At 39.3% G+C, this 25,818-nt stretch overlaps 1 protein-coding gene across 6 annotated transcripts; it reads right to left on the bottom strand.

The window, feature by feature from the left end:
• Positions 1 to 3,846: 3,846 nt before the first annotated feature.
• WEE1 (WEE1 G2 checkpoint kinase) lies at positions 3,847 to 25,818 on the bottom strand. Of its 6 annotated transcripts, none has more exons than XR_001363601.1 (13): positions 25,077 to 25,818; positions 24,440 to 24,645; positions 23,902 to 23,965; positions 23,568 to 23,740; positions 22,808 to 22,929; positions 18,021 to 18,167; positions 11,284 to 11,379; positions 11,104 to 11,189; positions 9,625 to 9,795; positions 9,388 to 9,533; positions 8,017 to 8,105; positions 4,167 to 4,639; positions 3,979 to 4,070 (listed from the first exon to the last, which is right to left on the bottom strand). XR_001363601.1 is itself a non-coding variant. In XM_014545858.1 (12 exons), the coding sequence occupies exons 2-12, from the start codon at positions 24,577 to 24,579 to the stop codon at positions 3,967 to 3,969; spliced, it is 1,338 nt and encodes a 445-aa protein (XP_014401344.1). In that variant the 5' UTR covers positions 24,580 to 24,645; positions 25,077 to 25,818; the 3' UTR covers positions 3,847 to 3,966. The 6 variants fall into 6 exon arrangements, 4 of the variants coding, with proteins under 4 accessions (XP_014401344.1, XP_014401345.1, XP_005874024.1 ...); XR_001363602.1 differs by having other exon boundaries at positions 3,990 to 4,070; positions 4,461 to 4,639; XM_014545858.1 differs by lacking the exon at positions 4,167 to 4,639 and having other exon boundaries at positions 3,847 to 4,070.

Genomic DNA, 25,818 nt, shown 5'->3' with positions numbered 1-25,818 from the left:
GGTTTTTATCTCCAGCTTCTTTAAGTACAGCACCTTTGACAGAGCAATACCAGGAGGCAGACAGGAAAACAAGGTGCACATTGTAATTATTGTCCAAATCACTAGCCACATCTCTTAAGCTGTTAATGGAACTGTGTGGTCCCTACTCCTGTTCTGCAGAGGTCAAGGTCTATCAGCAGAATTCTTTCCGGAACAGCTGTGTGTGGTGCTTTGCACAAAGTAGTCAATAGAAAATGGATGCTATAACCATATGTAACCAGGACAGAGAGGCGGGCCAGGAGGAGATGCTGGGAAATCTTGACTCAGCAGAAGCCCCAACCAAGGGATTTTACCATGAACCCTGGGATCTTTGGCATACATTTCTCAGTCATACAAGATCTAGAATATTTAATTCAAGGCTGCCAGTTTAGAGAAATACATTGCACTAGAAACTCACCTCAACATAGCTTACGCCCAAAAAGAGGAATATAGTCATGAAAACAAACCAAGATTGGCTTCAGGGACTGATACACTGTCAGATCATGCTCTCCTCTGTTCTCAATGCCGAGTTTGTGTTGGTTCATTCTCTTCTCCTACAGACAGGCTTTTCTAAGCAGCGGGAAGCTTGGCTTCCCCATCTTTGCCAACATAGCAATTGGAGCATATGCAAGATTCCAGGAAAAACTCAGTTTGGCCCCGCCCAGATCACATAGGTGCCTCTGTATTCAAGGGAATGGTCCCAGAAATCTGGGGGAGCAGAGGCATGATCACTGGACAAATCTTTACCAGACAGGTGATTTGTATTGACTGCATATGTTAATAACAAGATATTTTTATTTTTTATTTTTATTTTTTTTAATATATTTTATTGATTTTTTACAGAGAGGAAGGGAGAGGAATAGAGTCAGAAACATCGATGAGAGAGAAACATCGATCAGCTGCCTCCTGGACATCTCCTACTGAGGATGTGCCCGCAACCCAGGTACATGCCCTTGACCGGAATCGAACCTGGGACCTTTCAGTCCGCAGGCTGACGCTCTATCCACTGAGCCAAACCGGTTTCGGCAATAACAAGATATTTTTAAAGTTTTTATTACAAAATGGACTCATTGGGTAAAATGTAGAAAGTTCAGAAAAGAAAAAAATCCCATAATCCCACCAAATGATAGCCATTGTTAGCCTTCCATTCTCGTTTAATGCTTTATTTTTTTTTTTCAATCTTCATCCCAAAATATATTTTTCCATTGATTTTTTAGAAAGAGTGAAAGGGCCGAAACCGGTTTGGCTCAGTGGATAGAGCATCGGCCTGCGGACTGAAAGGTCCCAGGTTCGATTCCGGTCAAGGGCATGTACCTGGGTTGCGGGCACATCCCCAGTAGGAGATGTGCAGGAGGCAGCTGATCAATGTTTCTCTCTCATCGATGTTTCTAACTCTCTATCTCTCTCCCTTCCTCTCTGTAAAAAATCAATAAAATATATTTAAAATAAAAAAAAAAAGAAAGAGTGAAAGGGAGGGAGGAGTGAAGGGAGAGAAACATTACTGTGAGATACACTGACTGGTTGCCTCCTGCACATGCCCCAACTGGGGCCGGGGATCAAACCTGCAACCAAGGTACATGCCCTTGACCAGGAATTGAACCTGCAACCCTTCACTTTGTCAATTGAATGCTCTAAACACTGAGCAACTGGCCAGGGCTTGTTTAATGCTTTAAAAAAATAAATCCTGTATATACAATTTTACTGAGTTTTTCACTTTTACATTATAACACATGCATTTCTCCGTCATAAAAGCTCCTGCAACATTGCTTTATATAGCTATACAGTGCACGCTGAAAACTTTTTAACGACCTCATTCAGAAGGAAAGAAGGTAGTGGAGTGAGATGGTATTTTCAATTCATGGGACTCAATCCCAGAGAAGAGGCCATCAGACTGGAATTCTCCTCCCCCATTTCCTGCATTCCTTCAAACACTTCCAAACTTGTCTCATCCACACTCACTCTTCCTCTGCTCCAGACTCAGAGGGCTTGCTATGAATTTGGTTAGTGGTTCAGCCAAACACTTTAGGCTTGAATCCTGACATTTTGCAGCTATGTAATCTGGGAAATGTCTTACCTTCCTAAAAATATCATGTGCACAGTGGGGATTTTGACATAGTTCTTAAAAGGATTAAATAACATCTACACTAATAAGACAAATATGTTAATTGACCATAACTTCGCTACGCCTGAAGCCACGCCCACCAGCCAATCAGAGCGACTATATGCAAATTAACTGAACCAAGATGGCACCCGGCAGCCACGGAGCTGGAGCAAGCAGGAGGCTTGGTTGACCCGGGCGATGGAGGAAGCCAAGCTTCCAGCCTGCCCTGAGCAGGCTGTGGCCTCCACTCATGGAAACAAAGTTTCAATTATAGAAGACAAATAAATCCCAGATACCTGCTTCTAGCCAGCCTCCACTGGGAGCTTGGGTGGCTGGGGGTCGTGGCCAGCCTGAAAATAGCCATCAGCCCCTCACCCAGGATGGCCACACCCTCATGGGTTGAGGGTCCCTCCTGGGGGATTGGCCAGCCTGAAAACAGCCATCAGCCCCTCACCCAGGATGGCCACCCCCTCATGGGGTGAGGGTCCCCGCCAGCCTGAAAACGGCCCTCAGCCCCTCACCCAGACTGGCAGGCACCCCAGCAGGCCCCCCCACACTGAAGGGGCTGGGGCCAGCCTGCAAACAGCCATCAGCCCCTCACCCAGGCTAGCCTGACACACCTATATAAAAGGATAATATGCAAATTGACCCTAACAGCAGAATGACTGGTCACTATGACACACACTGACCACCAGGGGGCAGATGCTCAATGCAGGAGTTGCCCCCTAGTGGTCAGTGCACTCCCACAGGGGGAGCTCTGCTTAGCCACAAGCCAGGCTGATGGCTGCCAGTACAGTGGTGGTGGTGGGAGCCTCTCCTGCCTCCTCAGCAGCGCTAAGGATGTCCAACTGCAGCTTAGGCCTGCTCCCCGCTGGCAAGGGGACATCCCCCGAGGGTTTCCGGGCTGCCAGAGGAATGTCTGACTGCCAGCTTAGGCCCAATCCCCCAGGGAGTGGGCCTAAGCCAGCAGGTGGTCATCCCCCGAGGGGTCCCAGACTGCGAGAGGGCACAGGCTGGGCTGAGGGACCCCCTCGAGTGCACAAATTTTTGTGCACTGGGCCTCTAGTTATGTATATAAAACACTCAGCACATAATAGGTGACCAATAAGTGTTAATTAAAAAAAAAAAATTCCCCTTGCTATAGCTCTCCTCCCTTGCCCTTTTCAGCCATGTTTCTTGAAAAATGACCTTTACTATTTGGTAATCTCCCCTTTGCACTGCAACTCAGTATAATCTGGCTTTTATTCCTGACATTGCTCACCAAAGATCTCCTAAAACACACTAGATGTGTTCATGGAGCTTCGAGTCATTTCTTAATCTTTTGTGTATATAGTCAATCAATTTCTCCTGGTTTCCATGACACCAGAGTCTTCCCAATTTTCTTAATTCTCATTCCTTTTTATTCTTCTTTGCTACCTAAATTCTACTGATTAGTATCTGTCCTCAACTTTTGAGTGTCTGGAAAATGCATGATTCTTTCTTATGAGATTGGAGTTAGAATTCTGGCTCTCCTACTTACCAAACTGAGTTCCCAAGTTATTTAACTCACCTGAACCTCCATAGTCTCAACTATGAAAAGGTGACTCCTCTCCTGGACAAACATCTTAAATGGAGTCACTGTACACTGAACCTGACCTTCTCTTTGGCGTAAAGGACTAGTAGGCATAAACTGGAATTCCAGGCTGGAAACCCATTTCATAGCATAAGTATGTCAAAACTCAAACAAATCATATACTCTCCATATTTATTAACAGTATAAAACTAACAATATGAGCTGTATTATACATGTTCCTTTGAGGTATTTTTCTTCATGGTCTGGACTGGCTGAGGTTTCTTAGACTCTTAGTTTAATGAAGTTTGGACAGAATATGCCATCTTTTCCTGGTAAATCTTCCCAAGATATTACTCCTTACTCCAGAGACCTTTGAACTGCATTGAAAATTAATGTCATCTGCCACAAAGGAAAAAAATAGTTCAATGATGTTCAGGTAAATGCCTCTCAAAGTTTTTCAAAGCTAAATGTTGGACAATTTCAATTATGTCTTACTTTTCCATTTTTATAAAAATACACTTTGTTGAGCTCCTGAGAAATTTCTAACAATACAACCAGGTTTGCAGGAGAAACTTCTAGATCCACTCACTCTGTAATGTCAATCAGTTTCAGTGATGCTTTTTACAGTAATACAAATGCCTTCAAAATACTGAATGAGGCAGTTTCTTCCAAATTCCTAGTTTCAGGCTTCACTTACAATTTTCACAATACCCAAAACATTTCCAAAATTCCTTTTTGATCCATCCTCCTTGATTGCTTTGACTTTTAAAAATTTCACAATAAAAATACCTTAAGGATGCAACAACTTATTTGATCTGTTGGCTAAAGTCAATGAGATGCTTTGTGGAGATAAATGGAGAGGAAGCAAAACAAATGTCAGGATACTGCTGCTTAAGAATTCGGAGACGGCTTGAAGCATTGGCCAAACCCAGCTGTTATCAATTTTTTAAATGCCATTATTTCTTGCCCTGTGGAATGAAGTAGAGTGAAAATCAAAGCTTGAGGATTGCTTCTTCAAAAGACATTAGTTCATTAATTAAAGGGGACTGCTTTGGATTCTTGGCAAATTAAAAGGTAAGGCACTAGTTTTAATTTGCAGTCAACTGTAATATGTGATTCCTTCTACCCAACTGCACAGTCGATACTTAAAAATTATCTCAAAAAGTAACAGGCCTTGCCCTAACCAGTTTGGCTCAGTGGATAGAGCGTCAGCCTGCGAACTGAAAGGTCCCAGGTTCAATTCCGGTCAAGGGCATGTACCTTGGTTGCAGGCACATCCCCAGTAGGAGATGTGTAGGAGGCAGCTGATCGATGTTTCTCTCTCATCGATGTTTCTAACTCTCTATTCCTCTCCCTTCCTCTCTGTAAAAAATCAATAAAATATATATTTTTTTAAAAGTAACAGGCCTCTCTGCATTTTAATTAAATTTTCTGGACAATTCTTCAATGCATTAGCACTTGTAGCTTCCGCCAGATGTTATGCTAACAAGTTCTCACTGTTATAAAATCAAACAAAAGCTGTTTAATGTGCAGCGTTCTCATGTGATAAAATCTCTACCCCTTTGTTTCTAACCAAAGGTCCTAGTTCAGGCCTTCCTTACTCTTACCGAGTTAATACAACAGTGGCTTTGAAACCAGTCTAAACAAAATCACCTGAATTCAATTTCTAATCTACCTCCAGCACCTTCCCAAGGTATGCAACTGTCCTTTGAGCCATCACTCTACCTTGCAGAATCCCTCCAACATAGCGCTCAACAAATGTTATTACCATTTTATTTTTACACAGGTCTGCTCTATTTCATCCTGAGTCACTACTGGGCAAAGCCTATTTCTTACTGGTCTTTGGTTTATCAGTTAGCATACAGAAGGTACTTAACCTGTTTCCTGTGTTGGACTGGATATAAGCCCAACTCGCATATCTGCTTTCAGATTCCTTAAGAATTCTCTTTGAAAACCAACATTTTCTAATCTAGTGTTATTAAATAATGTGGAAAAAAAAACACTGCAAATTTTGATGAAAAACAATACCTGATTTTTTTTCTTTGAAGCTAGTACACTAGGAAAATCGAGCCTTAATGACTTATAGTGGTCCTATGAACACTAATTTATCATACTTTTTATAGCTGTCTTCAGTAGCTACTGAAACCTGCTCCAGCCTTCACTGCTTTTTAGGTTTTCTGTCACCCACACCTACTAGCTTTCATATCTAATTTACCTGTCTACACCAATTCCTCTCACACCTGGAAATTTTGCTTTTCATAGGCTAGAAAGCTAAAATAATCAAGCTTGTTAAAATGTTTATGGCAGGAAGAAATAGGCCCTGAGTGAGAAATTATGTACCCATGTTCAAAAAACACAAGGATCTTGCCCTAGCTGGTTTGGCTCAGTGGACAGAGTGTTGGCCTGTGGATTGAAGGGTCCCAGGCTCAATTACAGTTAAGGGCACATGCCTGGATTGCAGGCTCAATCCCCAGTAGAGGGCGTGCAAGAGGTAGCTGATCAATGATTTGCTCTCATCATTAATGTTTCTCTCTCTCTCTCCTCTCCCTCTCCATTCCTCTGAAATCAATTTAAAAAAATTTTAAAATACTGTTTAAAAAAACACAAGGATCTTATGACATCCATTTTATCTGTTCAAGGTCTTCATTACTTACTCTCTGGCTCTAATCTTCATCAGAAAAATGTCACACAGAATTAGCACTGTGTATCACTTAAATTTGCATTCTCAATTAAAATCCAGCCTAGTTTACTAATTTAAAACGCTCCCCACTTTAAAGTTCTCTTCTGTGATTCAGTTCACATTAGAAAGTTATGAGTCATGTACAGTCACTTAAAAAGCTAAAGCTATTTTAAACCACCTTACACATTTATAGCAGATCAAAAGCATAATATGCAATGTGACATAAAATATTAAATATTTAAAATTACAAAATAAAAATATCCCAAGATTGATGTGTAAATTTTTCCTAAATTCCAAAATGTAACTAATATGAACTAAAGCTCAATACTAAATAATCCATGTTTCATATTCTATCAAAAATACATCCTCTGCTTTTAGTACTCTATATATAATGGAGATAACAGAAAATAGGCATCACAAAGATTTAGACAATTAAGGTAAGCTCAGAGTGACTTTTAATATGCCAAACAATGTTAATAATACACAAGTCAAACAGACAAGTGCAAACAAATCTTAAACCAAAATCAATAGGAAAATAAACAATAAACAGATTTTTTTCAATATCTGTTAGCCAGTACTATTAGTCAAGTGGCTAATCACAGATAAAATATATTTTATGAAAAGCTTGGAATAGTCAGAAGTCATTCTGGCATTTCAAACAGCTATGTACAGTATCACCAAGATTAGTTTATATACACCAATATTGAAGAGAGACTGGGCAAAACAGTTAAAAACAGACTAACAATACAATCAAGTACAAAACTTGGGTGGCGAGAGGAAAGATTTTTAAAAATTCAGGGAAGGGCATTATCAGGAAAAATTACAAAACCAGCAAGAATTATACTACATTAATACAGCATTATGGGGGGAAAGGGTGCATTTCTCCAATGCACTAGCTTCAAAGTTCAAAGGGGGAAAAAGGCAAATAAGCTGCTTTTCATCAAGAGCAGCTATGTATTTCACATAATTGTTTTCAAAAGAAAGCCTATTAACAACAATGATTGTTTAATGCTACAATTTTACAGCAAAGACAAAACTAAAATAGCAGCAAATTCACAAGGCAATACTTCCACAGAATTATTCCATGGTTCATACAGTGCCCAAAAGTGCTCCCAGTTGGATATACAAATATAATTCACAATTAAAAAACAAAAAAGAAATATAAGACTGACACACAGGTACGTTGAAGGCTAAGTAGTAACTGATTCTCTATTTCCCTTTTCGAAGGGAGAATGTTTGTAATAAAGCCCTTGGTCCTTTTTACAAGTCACTACAGGGAAGGATACCTTTTATCACAATGCAACAGCAAACTATCAGCAGCACACCACCACAGTGGTTCACCCTGGAAAGGCTGATGTAACATCCAACAGTGACTGACATCCTAGAGAAGACAAACTGATAAACTAAATGAAAGCCTGATAGAGCACTGGTCAAAATACAGCTTTTAACTGTAATTCACAAATAAAAGTCCTAAAAAGTATTTCAGTAAAACTACTGACACCAATTTTAAGTAATTGCAAACTGGATTCTAGCAGTGATTTCAACCTAGCTTTAACTTCCTCTTGTCACAGTTTTTTTGGGGAGGTGGGAAATAAGTAGTTCAGTATATGGTAAGGCTGACAGAGCGATTCATTTTCTTTCCAATAAGTCGAGATGTTCTATTACTCTGGGTGGTGGACCTAGTGGCCATCCGGTCAGTGAAGAGTGCTCTTTCCTCAGCTGCAGCTTTTGCCATCTGGGCTTTCTTGAGTTCTCTACAAACACAAAAACAGAAAAACAAGACTTTTCACCTACTGTGTTAATTCTAGGAAGGGATCGTAAGAGGCCAAACACAAACTATATTATCAGCTGGAAGATCTTTGCATGTCATCATTATTCTAACATGCAACTGAGAAGAGGAAAAATACAGTATGAAACTTTAGCTTCTGCTCAAACAACTTAAATTTACAAAATAATCTTTATTTGTGCTATCAAATACAAAGTAATAAAGACATTACTAATGACTTTTTTTTTTTTGGTGTGTTTTTAATGTCTTTACTGATTTCAGAGAGAGGGAGAGAGAGAAACATTGATCAGCTGCCTCCTGCACATCCCCTAAAGGGGGTTGAGCCCGCAACCTGGGCATGTGCCCTGACCAGTGACGTCCTGGTGCATGGAACAAAGCTTAACCAACTGATTCACACCAGCCGGGCATGACTGGGATTATTTTTGTTTCGTTTAAATATTTATTTTTGAAAGTATTACATATGCCCTCTTTTTTCCTCCTATCAACCCCCTCCAACCCCCCCCTTGTCCTCCACCCCAGGCCTTCACCACCTACTGCCTGCATCCATGGGTTATGCATATTTGCATACAAGGTTTTTGGTTGATTACCTCCCACCCACTCACCCTCCCCCACTTTCCCTTCATGACTGGGTTTTAATAAAAACTTCAAATAGAACTCTAATCTGTAATTGTGAAATATCTTTACATAACAGAGATGAAAGCAAAATTCTTCCTATTTGTATGAATAATTATATCTATCAAACTAGTGGCAAATAAACCTTTTCATATTTCAAGTCAAATTAGCTTAGAATCAAAATGGTAGCAATAAAGCAAATGAATCAGAATTATCATTCCAATCAGTTTTGAAATGTCAAAGGTCATTCACATCAAATATGAGAATCACCTACTAACCTAATTGACATTAATTTAATAAAAATTAGTACAACAGAAAGTTTCAAGGAATGTTCATTGATACTGAGACTTTGGGGGGGTATAGGCTCACTTAGCTTTTGCTATGATTTGAGACTTGGGGATTATCACCACTTGCAAATATATGCTAGTCTTAAAAACTTGAAGCCCAATAATTTCAAAGTCTAGAAACAACACAAATTTATAGGTCAAGTATTAAGTTAAGGCAGAAGTCCCCCAATTTTTAACTGTATAACATGCCAAACCACTATATTTGTCACTGACAGAAAGCCTTTATCATCTTGTTAAATTTGTGAATGAACACAAAAAAGTAAAAACAAAACAAAAAAAACCCTCACTTACTTCTGCAAAAGTGAATTTTTGAACTTTTCTGCATTCAATTCTATTCGTAATTGTTCTGCGCTTTTTCTAGAAGCAGACAGCAATATTGAATGCTTTACCAGTGCCGCTGCTGAAGGTCTTCTCTCTGGATCTGGATGAATCATAACCTTGAAAGAGAAGTAAAATTAAGGTAAAAACATGTGATTTAATAAAATGTTAAACCATGTCAATAAAGTGCTTCATATAAAAAATACTCACTTTTAGCAACTCTGTAAATTCTTGGGAAAGCACTTGTGGAATCCGTGGTAATCTACCCTGTCTGATTTCATGCCACTGGTCTCCATTTCTGGGGAGAGGTTCAGCACCAGCAGCACATACCACTGTGAGGGCAAGGGCAAAAATATCTGCTTTTGGTAGATGGGAATAGTTCTGTAAAATAAAATAAAAAAATTTTAAGGAAATATAAAAATGCTCAAAATAAAGTAAGATTATACCTCATAATGATTTAGGTGAAAAACAGGACTAAACTAAAATGTTCAATGCCACATTTAAGTTTAGGACCTATTCAGAGAAAAAGTAAATGTGGGGGATTTATTCTAATTACAAAGTAATATACACTCTGAGGTGGAGGGGTTGGTAAAAACATTTCTAAAAGCGAATGTCTCCTGTCATTAGCCCAATTCAAATCTCAGAAGAAACTCCTATCCCTCTAGGACAGCGGTTCTCAACCTGTGGGTCGCGACCCCTTTGGGGGTCAAACGACCCTTTCACAGGGGTCACCTAAGACCATCCTGCATATCAGATATTTACATTACGATTCATAACAATAGCAACATTACCATTACGAAGTAGCAACGAAAATAATTTTTTTTAAATATATATTTTATTGATTTTTTACAGAGAGGAAGGGAGAGGGATAGAGAGTCAGAAACATCGATGAGAGAGAAACACCGATCAGCTGCCTCCTGAACACTCCCCACTGGGGATGTGCCCACAACCAAGGTACATGCCCTTGACCGGAATCGAACCTGGGACCCTTGAGTCTGCAGGCCGACGCTCTATCCACTGAGCCAAACCGGTTAGGGCACGAAAATAATTTTATGGTTGGGGGTCACCACAACATGAGGAACTGTATTTAAAGGGCCAGAAGGTTGAGAACCACTGCTCTAGGAGCATTCATATGAAAACACAAAACATATATACATGACAAGTTACAAATACACATAAGACACAAATATACATAAAAAGAACGATGATCATAATTTATTTGTTCTATTTCCAGTCAAAACTCTTATTGAGAAATATTTCATCACACTTTTGAAACAGTACTATTAACTATTAGCCTTAATTTACTTAATCATTCCTGTGCTGCTATTTATTTTGCATTGTTCTTGGTTTGTTTGAATAGGAATATTCCTGTAGGAGACTCTCAGAAATGGAAATTCTGAATGAAAAGGTACTTGACTTTTAAATGTTGATAAATACTAATATTCAGCTCTCCAAAAATGCTGTGCCATTTTAAAATTCTACCAGCAGGGTATGGAAACTTCTCTTTTACCACAACTCTACCATATTGAATATTATAAACTTGCCTTTACTGACTTGCTAATAGACTTTCTATTTTGTTATTGCTATTCTACGTTACTAGCTTAAAATTTTAATACATCTACATTTATATTAATTCTTCCAGCAAATGGTGTTGCAAAACAAATGGCATTATTAAAGGAGAAAAATTACCTCCTGTAAAACTTCATTTGCAAGAAAACGACTATCACCCTCTTCAACTTGTGGACTAGAGATTCTTGTTACGTGCCCAAGATCACCTAGAAGTATTGAAAAGAAATACAGCCAAGAATTAAAACACAACAGCTCCTCTTTTTATATTATAGTAATAATCTGGTTATCTTTCTTTCTTACCTATTTTAAAGATAACTTTGTTAGATATCCATTCATCTTCATCTCCATCTTCAGAGGAAGCATTTGGGATTGAGGTTCGAGATATGAAAATATTACCTGTCAAACAGTTATTTATATAAGCCACACTAACAATTAATAGTATAACCAAAGTTCACAAACAAGCATACATCAGAATCATCCAGAAAGCTTTTAAATATATAGATTCTTATATGTTCTACCCCAAACACTATGAAGTAACAGTCTCAAATGGGAACTGGGGCTTTATTTTCTAGGAATATACTTTCTGGCCTAGCTCTGATCCTTGAACACTTAGAAACCACTATAATTAGTCCCTTCACAACTACACATTGATTTTCAACAGTTTTTTTTTAAAATATATTTTATTGATTTTTTACAGAGAGGAAGGACTAGGGATAAAGAGTTAGAAACATCGATCAGCTGCCTCCTGCACACCCTCTACTGGGGATGTGCCCAAAACCAAGATACATGCCCTTGATCAGAACCTGGGACCCCTCAGTCCACAGGCCAACGCTCTATCTGCTGAGCCAAACCGGTTAGGGCGATCTTCAGCAATTTTAATTACTGGAAACCATACAAATGGCAATAACATATTAATTTGTAATGCTGCCAAAGCACAAATTTTAAACTCATGCTACAAGGCTGGTATGAAAAGAATGAGTCACATATCTATTGAGTTGGGCTGACCCCACAGCATCTTTACCCAATGTAGCTTTGTGGGGTTCACTGTCTCAGCTAAACAAACACTTTATCTTCAAATTTGAGCAAGCTCATGATTAACATAAATTTTAGCAACAGATCCCATTTTAATAGTTTTATCAATATAGTATTGAACTTATAAATGTTATATTCACTGGAGTCATCTTTCCATTTTTGCTTTATTTATAGGACAACTTATTTGTGGCGGTATTTGTGAATTTGAAATTTTTAAACTTATTTTCAACTTTTGTACTTACAACATAAGGATCTACTATATTTGACACAATACAAGGTGAGTGAGTATAGGCAAATCTTACTAATTCACATTTATTGCCTTCAGCCCAAATATATTTTCTTATTTAAAATAAATATTTTAGTGCATTGTTAATGTACAGGCAAATTCTTCACATACTCTTATTAAAATAAATTGTGGCCCTGACTAGTGGTTAGAGAATCGGCCTGCACATTGAAAGGTCGTGGGTTTGATTTCCCTGTCAAGGGCACATACCTGGATTGTTAGTTCAATCCCTAGCCCAAGTTGAGGTTCATGTGGGAGGCAACCAATTAATGGGTCTCTCTCACATCCATGTTTCTCACTGTCTGTCTCTCTCTGTCTCACTCGGGCTCCCACTCTCTCTCTAAAAAAAAAGACAATGGAAAAAATATCCTCAGGTGAGAATTAAAAAAAAAAATTTGTGTAAAACAAATTCCCATTGATCATACACATTTCCATAGGGTAAAAAAAACCAACATATTAAATTCAACGTAAAAATACCTATCCTAAAATGTTTAACATGAATCCATCAACCTTTTAGTTATTATTTCAAAATTATAGGAAATACAAGGGGAGAAAGGAATAAATTAAATGTTACAAGGAAGCAACCAAATCCAGAAGGAAGAACATCTTGCAAGACAAGGTCTATACTATTATTTTTAGAAGTAGAAGGTAAAACCTAAAAGACATATAACCAGATGTAATACATGTTCCTGAGAAAAATAGTAGTTTGGACTAATCAACTATTAAGAACTTGGGTTAAGACTTTCTCCAGAAGGCTCTCACAAGGAAGCCCCAGCAACCTCAGGGGCTACAGAGCAAATTGCCTTGGGCCTATTACTGATCTACCCAGGCTCTGAGCTGGTGGAAGCCAAGCTAACCTTTGTATACAACTTGACTCCTCACACATGCACTCAAGCTCAGTAAAGACAGTCACAAACTGCAGACTGCTTGGTAGCTCCAGACAGGTAGCCCAAACCCAGTCACAGGCAGCGTCTGACATCCACCTGCACTGAAGTTCCTCCCAAGTGGACCCAGAACCAACATAACCAGTGGTAGGCTTTAGACTACACCAGAGCATGACCCAACTAGCCACAGAAGTGGCACACCCAAAGGGAGATCCTGACAGGCATCAGACCCTGCTGGGGCCAATTCTGTTGGGGGGAAGGGGGAGGGGGGGCAGCGGCATGGTACTGTAGCTTCCACACAACAGCTCATATGCTGTGGTTGGGGTCAATCCTCATAGTCAGCCAGCCTGAGGGCATTCAAGACTCAACTACAACAGAAAGGCTTGCATAATCCACACAAGAGACATTCCTGGAGCACCTAGTTCAGGTGACAAGATTGTGCCACTGAGCCCCACAAGACACCTACTACATAAAGACCATTATAACAAGACTGGGAAACACAGCAGATCTACCTAATACACAGAGACAAACAAAAAATAAGTCAAAAAAACATGCCCAAAATGAAAAACAACAGTCATTCCTCCAAAGAATAACTAAATGAAATAGAAGCAACCAAGCTACCCAATGCAGAGTTCAAAACAATGGTTATAAGGATGCTCAAGGAAATTAGGTAAAGAATGAACGATCGGTGAGAACTTAGATAGTAAGCATTAAAAAAGACAGAGCCCTAGCCGGTTTGGGTCAATGGAAAGAGCGTCGGCCTGTGGACTAAAGGGTCCCAGGTTCAATTCCAGTCAAGGGCACATGCCCAGGTGGCAGGCTTAATCCCCAGTAGGGAGTGTGGGGGGGCATGCAGGAGGCAACCAATCAACAATTCTCTCTCATTATTGATGTTTCTCTCTCTCTCCCTCCCTCTCCCTTCCTCTCTGAAATCAATAAAAATATATTTTAAAAAAGGACAAAGAGCCCTGGCCAGTTTGGTTCAGAGGTTAGAATGTCGGCCCAGGGACCAGATCATGGGTTCAATTCCGGTCAAGAGTACATAATTAGGTTGCATGTGGGAGGCAATCAATCAAAGCTTCTCTCTCACATCACTGTTTCTCTCTCTCCCTCCCTCGCTTTTTCCTCCCTTCCACTCCGTCTGAAAAATCAATAGAAAATATTTCCATGGGTGAGGATTAAAAAAAAAAAAAAAAAGACACAGAAACCATAAAAAAGCAGTCAGAAATAAAGAAAACAATATCAGAAATGAAGAATACATTAGAAGGAATCAACAGCAAGTTAAATGAAGCAGAAGACAGAATCAGCGAATTACAGGACAAAATAACAGCAACAAAAAGAAACCAGAATGTGAAAAAAAATGAGAAAACTTCACCCTGGCAGGTGTGGCTCAGTTGGTTGAGGCAACTGATCCAAATGTTTCTCTCTCAGATCAATTTTTAAAATAATTTAAAAACAAACAAAAAAATCTATAATAAGAGACAGAGGGCACTACATAATGATAAAGGGATCAATCCAACAAAAGTATGATATAACCCTTATAAACATTTACACACCCAACATAAAGGCACCTAAATATACAAAGCAAATCTTGATGGATATAAAGGGCAAGATGGACAGAAATACAGTCAGACTAGGGGATTTTAACACCTCACTGACATCAATGGATAGATCTTCCAAACCAAAAAGATCAGCAAGGAAACGGTGACCTTAACCAACATACTAGACCAGGTGGACTGAATTGGTATTTTCAGAGCATGTCACCCTAAAGCAACAAAATACATATTCTTTACAAGTGCACATGGAACATTCACTAGGATTAGACCACATATTAGGACACAAAACAAGTCTTAATAAATTCAAGACTGAAATCATATCAAACATCTTCTCTGACTACAATGATATGAAACTAGGTATCAATTACAATAAAAAAAAACTTAAAAAAACAAACACATGGAAGCTAAACATATTACTGAAAAATGAAAGGGTTAACCATGAGATCAGAGAAGAAATCAAGTTACCTGAGACAATTCAAAAGCTCAATGAAACCAAGAGCTGGTTCTTTGAAAACATAATTAGATTTATAAACCTTTAACCAGACTCATCAAGAAAAAAAGAGGACCGAAGTAAATAAAATCAGAAATGAAAGGGGAGGAACAATAACTGAAATACAAAGAAACACAGAAATACAAAGGATTTTAAGAAAATATTATGAATAACTATATGCCAAAAAAATTGGACAATCTCTAAGAAATGATAAATTCCTAGAAATACACAATCTTCCAAACTAAATCAAGAAATAGAAAATCTGAACAGACCCATTACAACAAATGAAATAGAAGTTGTCAAAAACCCCCAGCAAACAAAAGTCCTGAATCAGATGGCTTCACAGATGAATTTTACCAAACACTCAAAGAACTAACAATTACCCTTCTCAAATTATTAAAAAAAAAAAATTCAAGAGGAGGGAAGACTCCACTCCAAAGTTCATTATATGAGGCCAGCATTATCCTAATTCCAAAACCAGATAAAGATACTACAAAAAGCCCTAACCGGTTTGGCTCAGTGGATAGAGCGTGGCCTGAGGACTGAAGGGTCCCAGCTTCGACGGTCAAGGGGGGCATGTACCTTGGTTGCGGGCACATCCCCAATCGGGGGTGTGCAGGAGGCAGCTAATTGATGTTTCTCTCTCATCGATGTTTCTAGCTCTCTATCCCTCTCCCTTCCTCTCTGTAAGAAGTCAATAAAGAATATATTTAAAAAAAAAAAAAAAAGATACTACAAAAGCCCTGGCTGATGTGGTTCAGTTGGTTGAGTGTGGTCCCATTCACTGAGAGGCTGCAGTTAGATTCCCGGTCTGGGCACACGCCCAGGTTGTAGGAGCAGCCAACGGAGGTTTCTCTCTCAAGCACTCTCTCCTTTCTCTCTCTTTAGCATCCTCTCCTTTCTCTCTCTCAAATCAATAAAAACATTTTTTAAATATTTAAAAAAGAAAAAAAGACAGTACAAAAAAAATCATAGGCCAATATCCCTGGTGAATATAGATGCAAAAAATCCTCAAGAAAATATTACCAAACCAAATCCAGCAATAATACATTAAGCCCTAACTGGTTTGGCTCAGTGGATAGAGTGTCGGCCTGCAAACTGACAGGTTCGATTCCAGTCAAGGGCATGTACCTTGGTTGCAGGCACATACCTAGTAGGGAGTGTGCAGGAGGCAGCTGATCGATGTTTCTCTCCCATCAATGTTTCTAACTCTCTATCCCTCTCCCTTCCTCTCTGTAAAAAAATCAATAAAATATATTTTTAAAAAATAATATAATAATACATTTTTAAAAAATCATACACCATGATCAAGTGGGATTTATTCCTGGGGTGCAAAAAATATCTGCAAGTCAATTAACATGATACACCACATAACAACACGAAGGATAAAAATCAAAGAATCATTATCAATAGATGCAGAAAAAGCATTTGACAAACTCTAGCACCCATTTATGATAAAAACTTTCAGCATAACAGAAATACAGGGAGCATACTGCAACATAATAAAGGCCATCTATGACAAACCCACAGCCAACATCATACTCAATTGGCAAAAAACTAAAAGCATTTCTCTTAAGATGAGGAACAAGATGGGGATGTCCGCTTTTACCACTCTTGTTTAACATAGTAATTGGAAGTCCTAGCCACAACAATCAGACAAGAAGAAATAAAAAGCATCCAAATTGGAAAGGAAGAAATGAAACTGTCATTATTTACAAATAACATGATACTGTATATAGAGTACCCTAAAGATTCCACCAAAAAACTACTAGAATTGATAGAGTAGCAGGATATAAAATTATATCCAGAAATTGTGGGGGGTTTTATTGATTTCAGAGGGGAAGTGAGAGGGAAAGATAGAAACATCAATGATGAGAGAGAATCATTGATCGGCTGCCTCCTGCACGCCCCCTACAGGGAATTGAGCCCACAAAGGGGCATGTGCCCTTGATCAGAATCAAACCCAGGACCATTCAGTCCACAGGCCAACGCTCTATCCACTGAGCCAAACCAGTTAGGGCTGGTTGTATGTTTTATACACCAATACTGAACTATCATAAAAAGAAACTAAGAAAACAATTCCATTTACAACTACATCAAAAAATAAGGTACTGCCTTAGCTGGTTGCTGTGGTTAGAGCTCAGCCCATGGACTGAAGGGTCTTGGGTTTGATACCAGTTAAGCGGATGTACCTGGGTTGCAGGCTTGATCTCCGGCCCAGGAGCGTGCAGGAGGCAACCAATCGATGTGTTTCTCTCACATCAATGGTTTCTCTCTCTCTCCCCCTCCCTTCCACTTTCTAAAAAAAGTCAAATGGAAATGCTTACAGCTCTTTTTGAATTTGTCTAGCAGGTCTTCTGGTTTGTACCAGAAGGCCCTTAAAAAAAAAAAGAAAAGTCAATGGAGCCCAGTCGGAGTGGCTGACCATCAATCTATGAACTAGGAGGTCACGGTTTGATTCTCCATCAGGGCCTTGATCCCCAGTGTGGGGCATGCAGGAGGCAGCCGATCAATGATTCTCTCATCATTTATATTTATATCTCTCTCTCCCTCTCCCTTCCTCTCTGAAATAAATAAAAATGTATTTTTTTAAAAAGTCAATGGAAAAAATATCTTCAGGTGAGGATTAACCAAACCAAACCAAACCAACAATAAAAATAAGTTGCCCAAAGGTCTTTAAAAATAACAATAAAAAAAACACATTAAGATGCATCTGTTTTCATATTGTTTAACAACGTCATTTATTCTCTATTATCCTATAGAACACAGGTCAGAGGATGTGTAATACTTACTAGGCTTTATATCCATGTGAACCAAAGACATTGAATGAATATACCTCAAGCCCCGGCCAACTTGCAAAAGGAGATCCTTCAGCTCTGCTTCTATAAAGTAACGCATGCTTCTACAGTTTATACTTATGGCATCAGCTAAACTTCCACCTAACAAACACACACACACAAAAAAATTAGCATTTTCTTTTTTCAGAAATATTCTTATTTTTCTTCCTTTTATCTTTTCTGAATGACCACAGACTTAACCAAGAAAATGACATTTTTATAGGACCTATTCCCTTCAATCTGCTTGTGAAATAAAAATTTTATTTATTCTTTCTATAGCTAATACACTCACATAGGTACAAAATATAATGTAGAGTCTCTGGGATATCCATATACCCCAGCAACCCACTTGGTTCTTTTCCCCCAGAATAAATCAATGTTATTAGTTTCCTATGCATTCTTTTCAACTCCTTTTTATACAAATGACACTTTCACTATTTTAAAAAATATTTTTATTGACTTCAGAGAGGGAGAGGGAGAGAGAGATAGGAACATCAATGGTGAGAGAGAATCATTGAACGGGTGCCTCCTGCATGCTCCCTACTGGGGATTGAGCCCACAACCCAGGCATGTGCCCCAACCAGGAATCCAACCGTGACCTCCTGTCCCCATGGAGAAAGCTGTACCAATTTATACTCTCATCATTAATGTATGAGAATACCTGTTTTCCCACACCCTTGATAACTATCTATAAATTTTATAGGTAAAAACCAGTATCTTGGGCCCTGCTGGTGTGGCTCAACAGTTGTGCATCGACCTATGAACCAGGGAGTTATGGTTCAATTCCTGGTCAGGGCACATCAATCAGTCGCCTTCTGTATACTCCCCAAGGGATCAAACCTACAACCCAGGGATGTGCCCTGGCTGGGAATCAAACTGGCCACCTTTTTAGTGCACAGGACGATGCTCAACCAACTGTTGAGCCACTCTGGCTGGGCCCACCACTTCTTTTTAAAACTTAATTAGAAATAATAAAATCAAAGCCAGGATAATAATATCAGAAGTCAATGAAGTATTAGGAAAGGAAGTTGCACAATTTAAACAAGAATGAGTAAGAGCCCTAACCGGTTTGGCTCAGTGGATAGAGCATCAGCCTGCGGCCTCAAGGATCCCAGGTTCGATTCCGGTCAAGGGCATGTACCTTGGCTGCGGGCACATCCCCCGTAGGGGATGCGCAAGAGGCAGCTGATCGATGTTTCTCTCTCATTGATGTTTCTCTCTATCCTTCTCCCTTCCTCTCTGTAAAAAATCAATAAATATATTAAAAAAAAAAAAAAAGAATGAGTAACAAATGGCAAATTTGTTTTTTAAATAAAAATAAACCACACTTGAATATCTTAGGCTTAAGTGGGTTCTCCATACTTAACCTGCACAAGTCTTGAACTGCAGGGCAAAAAGGGGCTCTAGGAGGGAACAGGTCAATAAACTTGTCAGACAAGGGGACTTGAAGTCCTAGATCAAGTTTAATAAGAAAGAGTATGGCTTCTTTTTAGTAGGTATAGCAACTATAGCTAAACCAGTTCTTTTTATCTCATTGCCAAAAGGGCAAGAGAGGTGAGAAGAGCAAAACATTCATCTGATTTTTAGGTTCTCTTCCCCTATCTGGCAACATTTTTATACACTTATTTCAGTCTATTAAAACACTAAAGACAACAGACTTAAAATGCAAATGACTCTGAGATAATAAGGAAGCTTAGTCACTGATAAAGGATATCAGTTAATCAACATGTACAAATCAATGATAACAATCCTTTCCCTGTGAAACTTGTTTTCTGAAGATCAGGCTTATTACTATTCAAAGCTTTTCAAAAGTGGAGAAAGGAATAAGTGGAAAAGAAAAACAAAAGATAAGAAAAGCTCGCAGTAACCGGTTTGGCTCGGTGGATGGAGCGTCGGCCTGCAGACTGAAAGGTCCCAGGTTCGATTCCGGTCAAGGGCATGTGCCTTGGTTGCGGGAACATCCCCAGTGGGGGGTGTGCAGGAGGCAGCTGGTCAATGTCTCTCTCTCATCGATGTTTCTAACTCTCTATCCCTCGCCCTTCTTCTCTGCAAAAACTCAATAAAATCTATTAAAAAAAAAAAAAAAAGAAAAGCTCACAAATGTATCAGCATAGTCTTAGTTTCTTTCATCTAAGCAGAATAAACAACCATACAAAAAGGCATCCCTGTGCCACACAGGCCTACTTACTTTTTAAAGATCTTTATTATTCTTGAAAGTTTTGTACTGCCCCAAAATAATCTGTTTCAAAAGATTATTTTATAACCTAACTTTATAATAGGACAACATCTGAATTATACAACCATGTAATTTCCTAGGTTGTTACAAATTTGTGATCCCTGGACTACCACTGAAATACGTAAGGGAACCAACCACATCAAAAAGGTGACAGGAAAAAAAAAGTGACAGGAAGGAAGAAATTAATAGGAGACAGTGTCTAGCAAATATGGAGTGGAAAAGACATTATGGTTGAGTTGTCCTATATCAAATGTAGTAACTGAAAAATAAAGGTTAAGAAACAGATCATGGAAGACAGATACATAAAAATTTTTGTTGTTGTTAATCATCACCTGAGGATATTTTTTCAATTTATTTCTAGAGAGTAGAAGGAAGGGAGGAGGGGGAGAGAGAGGAAAACATCTATTGGTTACCTCCCTACCTGGGCCCGTGAACCTGCAACTGAGATATGTGCCCTAGACCTTCAGTTGGAAGGCTGAAGCTCTAATCCAGGGCTTCCATTTATTTGTTTGTTTATTTATTTTAGAATGGAAGAGGCATGTAAGGATGGGAGGGGGGGGGGCCTGAGAGACATCGATTTGGTTGCCTCCCCCACGCGCCCAGGCGGAAAATCAAGCCTGCAACTAAGGTACATGCCCTTGACAGGAATCAAACAAAGGACCCTTCAGTCCACAGGCTGACACTCTAACCCAGTGGTTCTCAACCTGTAGGTCGCGACCCCTTTGGGGGTCGAACGACCCTTTTACAGGGTTGCCTAAGACCATCGGAAAACACATATAGAATTACATATTGTTTTTGTGATTAATCACTATGCTTTAATTATGTTCAATTTGTAACAACGAAAATACATCCTGCATATCAGAGATTTACATTACGATTCATAACAGTAGAAACATTACAGTTATGAAGTAGCAACGAAAATAATTTTATCGTTGGGGGTCACCACAGCATGAGGAACTGTATTAAAGGGGCGCAGGATTAGGAAGATTGAGAACCACTGCTCTAACCAGTGAGCAACCAGTTAGGGTGCTCCATAAATATTTTTTTTAATATATTTTATTGATTTTTCACAGAGAGGAAGGGAGAGGGACAGAGTTAGAAACATCGATCATCTGCCTCCTGCACACCTCCCACTGGGGATGTGCCGGCAACCAAGGTACATGCCCTTGACCGGAATCGAACCCGGGACCCTTCAGTCCGCAGGCCGACGTTCTATCCACTGAGCCAAGCCGGTTAGGGCTTTTATTGATTTTTTACAGAGAGGAAGAGAGAGGGATAGAGAGTTAGAAACATCGATCATCTGCCTCCTGCACACCTCCCACTGGGGATGTGTCCGCAACTAAGGTACATGGCCTTGACCGGAATCGAACCTGGGACCTTTCAGTCTGCAGGCCGACGCTTTATCCACTGAGCCAAACCAGTTAGGCCGCTACATAAATATTTTGATGGTATATAGATAAAGTATTTCAAAAGATTTGTGAAGCAAACTAGTAGCAATGATATACACTGAGCACTCAGTTCTTTCAAATATAGAGAACTAATAAAATAATGAGAAATGAGGTATGTTAACAGGTCTTTTACTTCTGTTTTGTTCAGTTTTTAAAGATGGAAAACCTGGATCCACTACTATGCCACTTATTCACAAGCTATGAGATGGCTGGTCTTGTTTAAGGAAAAAAATGAGCATCAACAAAAATAATAATATACAAATAAATCTTTGCTACCACCTCAAGTATTCAATAAATTTGAATATTCATAGTATACATAAATAAAAATCCATTATATGTATGTAAAGATTTAGATATTTAAAAGCAAATGTTATAACAATCAGAATTGAGATTGATTGTGGTAAAGGTTTAATGAAAAAGACCCAAGGTGGTCCTTGAAGGACTTGCTGAAATGGAAAGCTATACACAGTTCCAAAGTTGAACCTCTATACATGCTTATTTTGTCTTCGGAGAAAAAGGGAGAGAACAACTTAAAAGAAAAAATCTTACTTGATTCTAGTGGTAAACTAGGTTTGATAGATGGGAGTGGGGGGGCAAGATTACAGAATGTCTTGAACAAATGGCTGAGTTTAAACCAATGGAGAGTTAGTCGTAAGTAGCCAACATCAGTTTTAGCAGTTCCCATAATGAAATGGAAAAGGAGGGCTAGATGCAAGGAACCTGTTCTATTTACTACATCCCACACACACTATGCTAGGTGCAGGGAAGACCAAAAGTTATATGGCAACACCAGTGTCCTCTCAAGAAGAACAGTTTAATTTGATTAACAGGCACATAAATAATTTGCACTGTTCAACTACTGAGGTTATGAGGCAGAAGGGTTTCCGATCTTTATTTAACATCAGGTAGGTATTACTTGCCCTTGAAATTCATGTTAGGCTTCTGATCTTTGATTTTGTAAGAGATAAAAGAGACATACACATTAGATAAAAATAAGTATTCCCTCAGTGTTCATTCATTTGAGCTCACAAGTTTACAAGGGAACCATTGTTACTCACCATTACAATACTCATTCTGTATAAGCATATGATCATCTTCTGCCCATGCAGAGAAATATCGAACTACATGAGAATGTTGTCCAAGTACTGCATGAGCATATACTTCTCTCAAAGCGTTCTGCCTAGGAGAAATCAGAGAGTAAGAGAATAAACCATTTTCATTCAAATCTAAACTGAATTTATCTGAAACTTCATAAGACAAACTTGACTTCTGAATCTATCGTTATGCTGAAAAACTTGAGAGTTAAGACTGTGCAGGTTTTCCAAAGGCTTCCATTAAAGAATGGCAGTTAGAAAGTAAGAACCACCCTGACTGGTTTGGCTCAATGGATAGAGCGTCGGCCTGCGGACTGAAGGGTCCCGGGTTCGATTCCAGTCAAGGGCATATACCTTGGTTGCAGGCACATCCCCAGTAGGGAGTGTGCAGGAGGCAGCTAAATTGATGTTTCTCTCTTATCCATGTTTCTAACTCTCTATCCCCCTCTCCCTTTCTTCTCTTTTTAAAAAAAAAAAAAAAAAAAAAAAGTAAGAACCTTACTGGACCTAGAAATCAGGAAAGATGAACTCCCATGTGAATTAATGGATGCCACTAGAAATAAGAAATTTAAGTTAGGTTTGACTACTCTTATTATTTTACCAAGTCCAATAAGAACTAATGGTACAAAATGAAAAGGATCTGAGTATATCATAACTTCTCAAAAGTTAGAGAATTAACACCACAGGGAACAAAAGATCAAAAGACAAAATTTTTAATACATACTCATCAACAGAGCCGGCCAATGGCTTTTTTGATCGCTTAATGGCATAAATGCACCCATCCAGCCTCTTCACACATTTAAACACAGAACCAAATTCTCCAGAGCCAATTTTCTCTAGCTCATGAAATTCTGTTGTATACCGTGACTTCATATTGCTTTCAGTAATCGTAATTCTCTGTAATAAAAAGTGTATACATATGTATAATACAAAGATATAAAAATGATTTTTTTGCTGTGGAGATAGCACAATGTGTGAAATTTTAAAATTATATCATAATTTGTTAAGAAATAGAAAATCACATTTCAGAAACAAAAAGAAAATTAGAAGCTATTTACTTTAGCAGGTCTTGTTTCATCTTCAAACTCATAATCACTGGCTTCCATGTCTTCACCACAGGAACTGAAAAATATGTATTTTTTCATCAACATATCTGAAAGACACATCAGCTAGAGATCCAAAACTTTATCTGATAGGTAGGTGCATGGTAAAATTTTAATGAGTAAAAACAGAAAAGCATTTAATTTTGTAATCACAAGATACAAGTCAGCTGATGAAAATGTGATCGCTGCTGAGATATGTTCATTAACCAGAACATCAAAATTAAAGCCTTTCTAAATCAACTCTCTCTGCCTGCCTCATTTTGACACCAGTGGATTTCCTACAAGTTATCTAGACTTTTTATTCCTTCATTTCTCATGGCATTCCTTTTCCACAGCTGATTACTTCCCACCTATCTCTGCTCAGAATTAGGTGTTAGGAATAGAGAAAAATTTCAGAGCATAAACTTCCATGTCATTTAGTTAAAAATTAAATTTAATAAGTATACCAAACCAATCTTGGATGGTTGGGGAACCAAACTATTGAATAACTTACTCATTCCAGTATGTTCTCTTTCTTCTACGACACTGTCCTGAGGAATGAAGTAACAAAGAATCTGGAGTAAAAGGATTAATATTCACTTGAGGAGTCTGTCGAATGTCAAATTCTCTTTTTCCTGATTTTTCTGTATCCATGAATAGAGAACCACTTCTGATTTTAACAGAGCTGGAATCGATTCCTCGAGCTTTGGAGAGCAAACTCTAAGAGAGGAAAAATAAAGTTTTTAGGATCCAAGTCCTATAGGTCAAAGTAACACACAAGCCTTTATTTTAGGCAAAATAAAGTGGTTAACTTCCGAGTACTTAGAAGGATACTAACCACCTTTTCTAAAAGATAGCCAAGAAAACAGGTCTAGGGCCCTAAAGTGTATGAATGCATTATTAAAATTAAGTTCACTATAGAGGCCAACAGACCCTTTCTAAGAACAGAACCCTAAAAATAGAAAGCGGCGGGGAGCTAGCTCCTCTCCCCTCTCGCACCCTCCACCTAAATGGGGCTTGGAAAGCCACCTCCGCCGGGCTCCTCCCCTCGCTTCCAGGCGGATCTCGCCTCGCAAAGCTCAAAAGCACACATCTTCCTGAGGGACCAGAACCTACCTCTCCCATATTACTCTGACAAATGCGATACTTGCCTTAATTTCGGGAAGTGTCCGTTTTAAAGTCTGCTGCTACTTCTAAAGGTCTAGAAGTGGTAATCGGCACATTTCCTGAGCACTTAGACAAGGGTTGAACGCCTACTTCACGTTCATCACCAACCACATGAACACGTAAGGGTCCAAGCAACCATCCCAATGCTGGTTTTTAGCAGCTGCATATTCCTAATCATCACATTTAGGGTGACCCAAGTTGGCCACGACAAACCCAACGGCGTAAACACACGCTTCCTCCACCCAAGTCCAGAAAGAGGCTCCCAGGCTACCCTGCCTCGGGCACCAGTCTTTACGATCGTAAAGGCCCGCAAGGCCAGCCTGTTCGTCCCGCTCCACGCGCAGTCTCTCTCCCTCACACTTTCCCCCGTTAAGGCGCCAGGACGCCAAACGATAAGCGCAAGACCATCATTTTAACGGAACCCTGGCGTGCGCCGCCCAAATTACAGGACCGATCACGGCGCTTAAAAGGCACCAGATGGCAGCGGCGGCCGGGAGTGTCAGGTGGCGGGGCCAGCATCCTTCCAAACCACTATATCGGCGCCGCACCCCCGGCGGACACGCTCGGGGCAGCCCCCATCCGGCGGGCGGTTAATCGTGAGCCACCTGGACGGCACCAATCGGCCCCTTTGAAAAGATGAAGAAGTTCCAGACGAAGCCCACTGTTCAGTTATATAATCTTAACGGACTTTTTTGGGCAGGGCCAAAAAAAAAAAAAAGAAAGAAA

This window comes from Myotis brandtii, unplaced genomic scaffold (genome assembly GCF_000412655.1).
Source record: "Myotis brandtii unplaced genomic scaffold, ASM41265v1 scaffold422, whole genome shotgun sequence".
Classification (NCBI taxonomy): domain Eukaryota; kingdom Metazoa; phylum Chordata; class Mammalia; order Chiroptera; family Vespertilionidae; genus Myotis; species Myotis brandtii.
Note: the sequence above shows the minus strand (reverse complement) of the source record. Positions and strands in the feature narration are given on the sequence as shown.

Bases quoted from the DNA above. Each gene is read 5' to 3' on its own strand.
- WEE1 (XM_014545858.1), bottom strand. From the start codon at position 24,579: ATGGATACAGAAAAATCAGGAAAAAGAGAATTTGACATTCGACAGACT. The intron at 9,796-11,103 runs GTAATTTTTCTC...TTTATTTTACAG, and splicing joins CAAATGAAGTTTTACAGGAG to AACTATTCCCATCTACCAAA. The intron at 4,071-8,016 runs GTAATAGAACAT...CCTTTGTGGCAG, and splicing joins CACTAGGTCCACCACCCAGA to ATGACATTAATTTTCAATGC.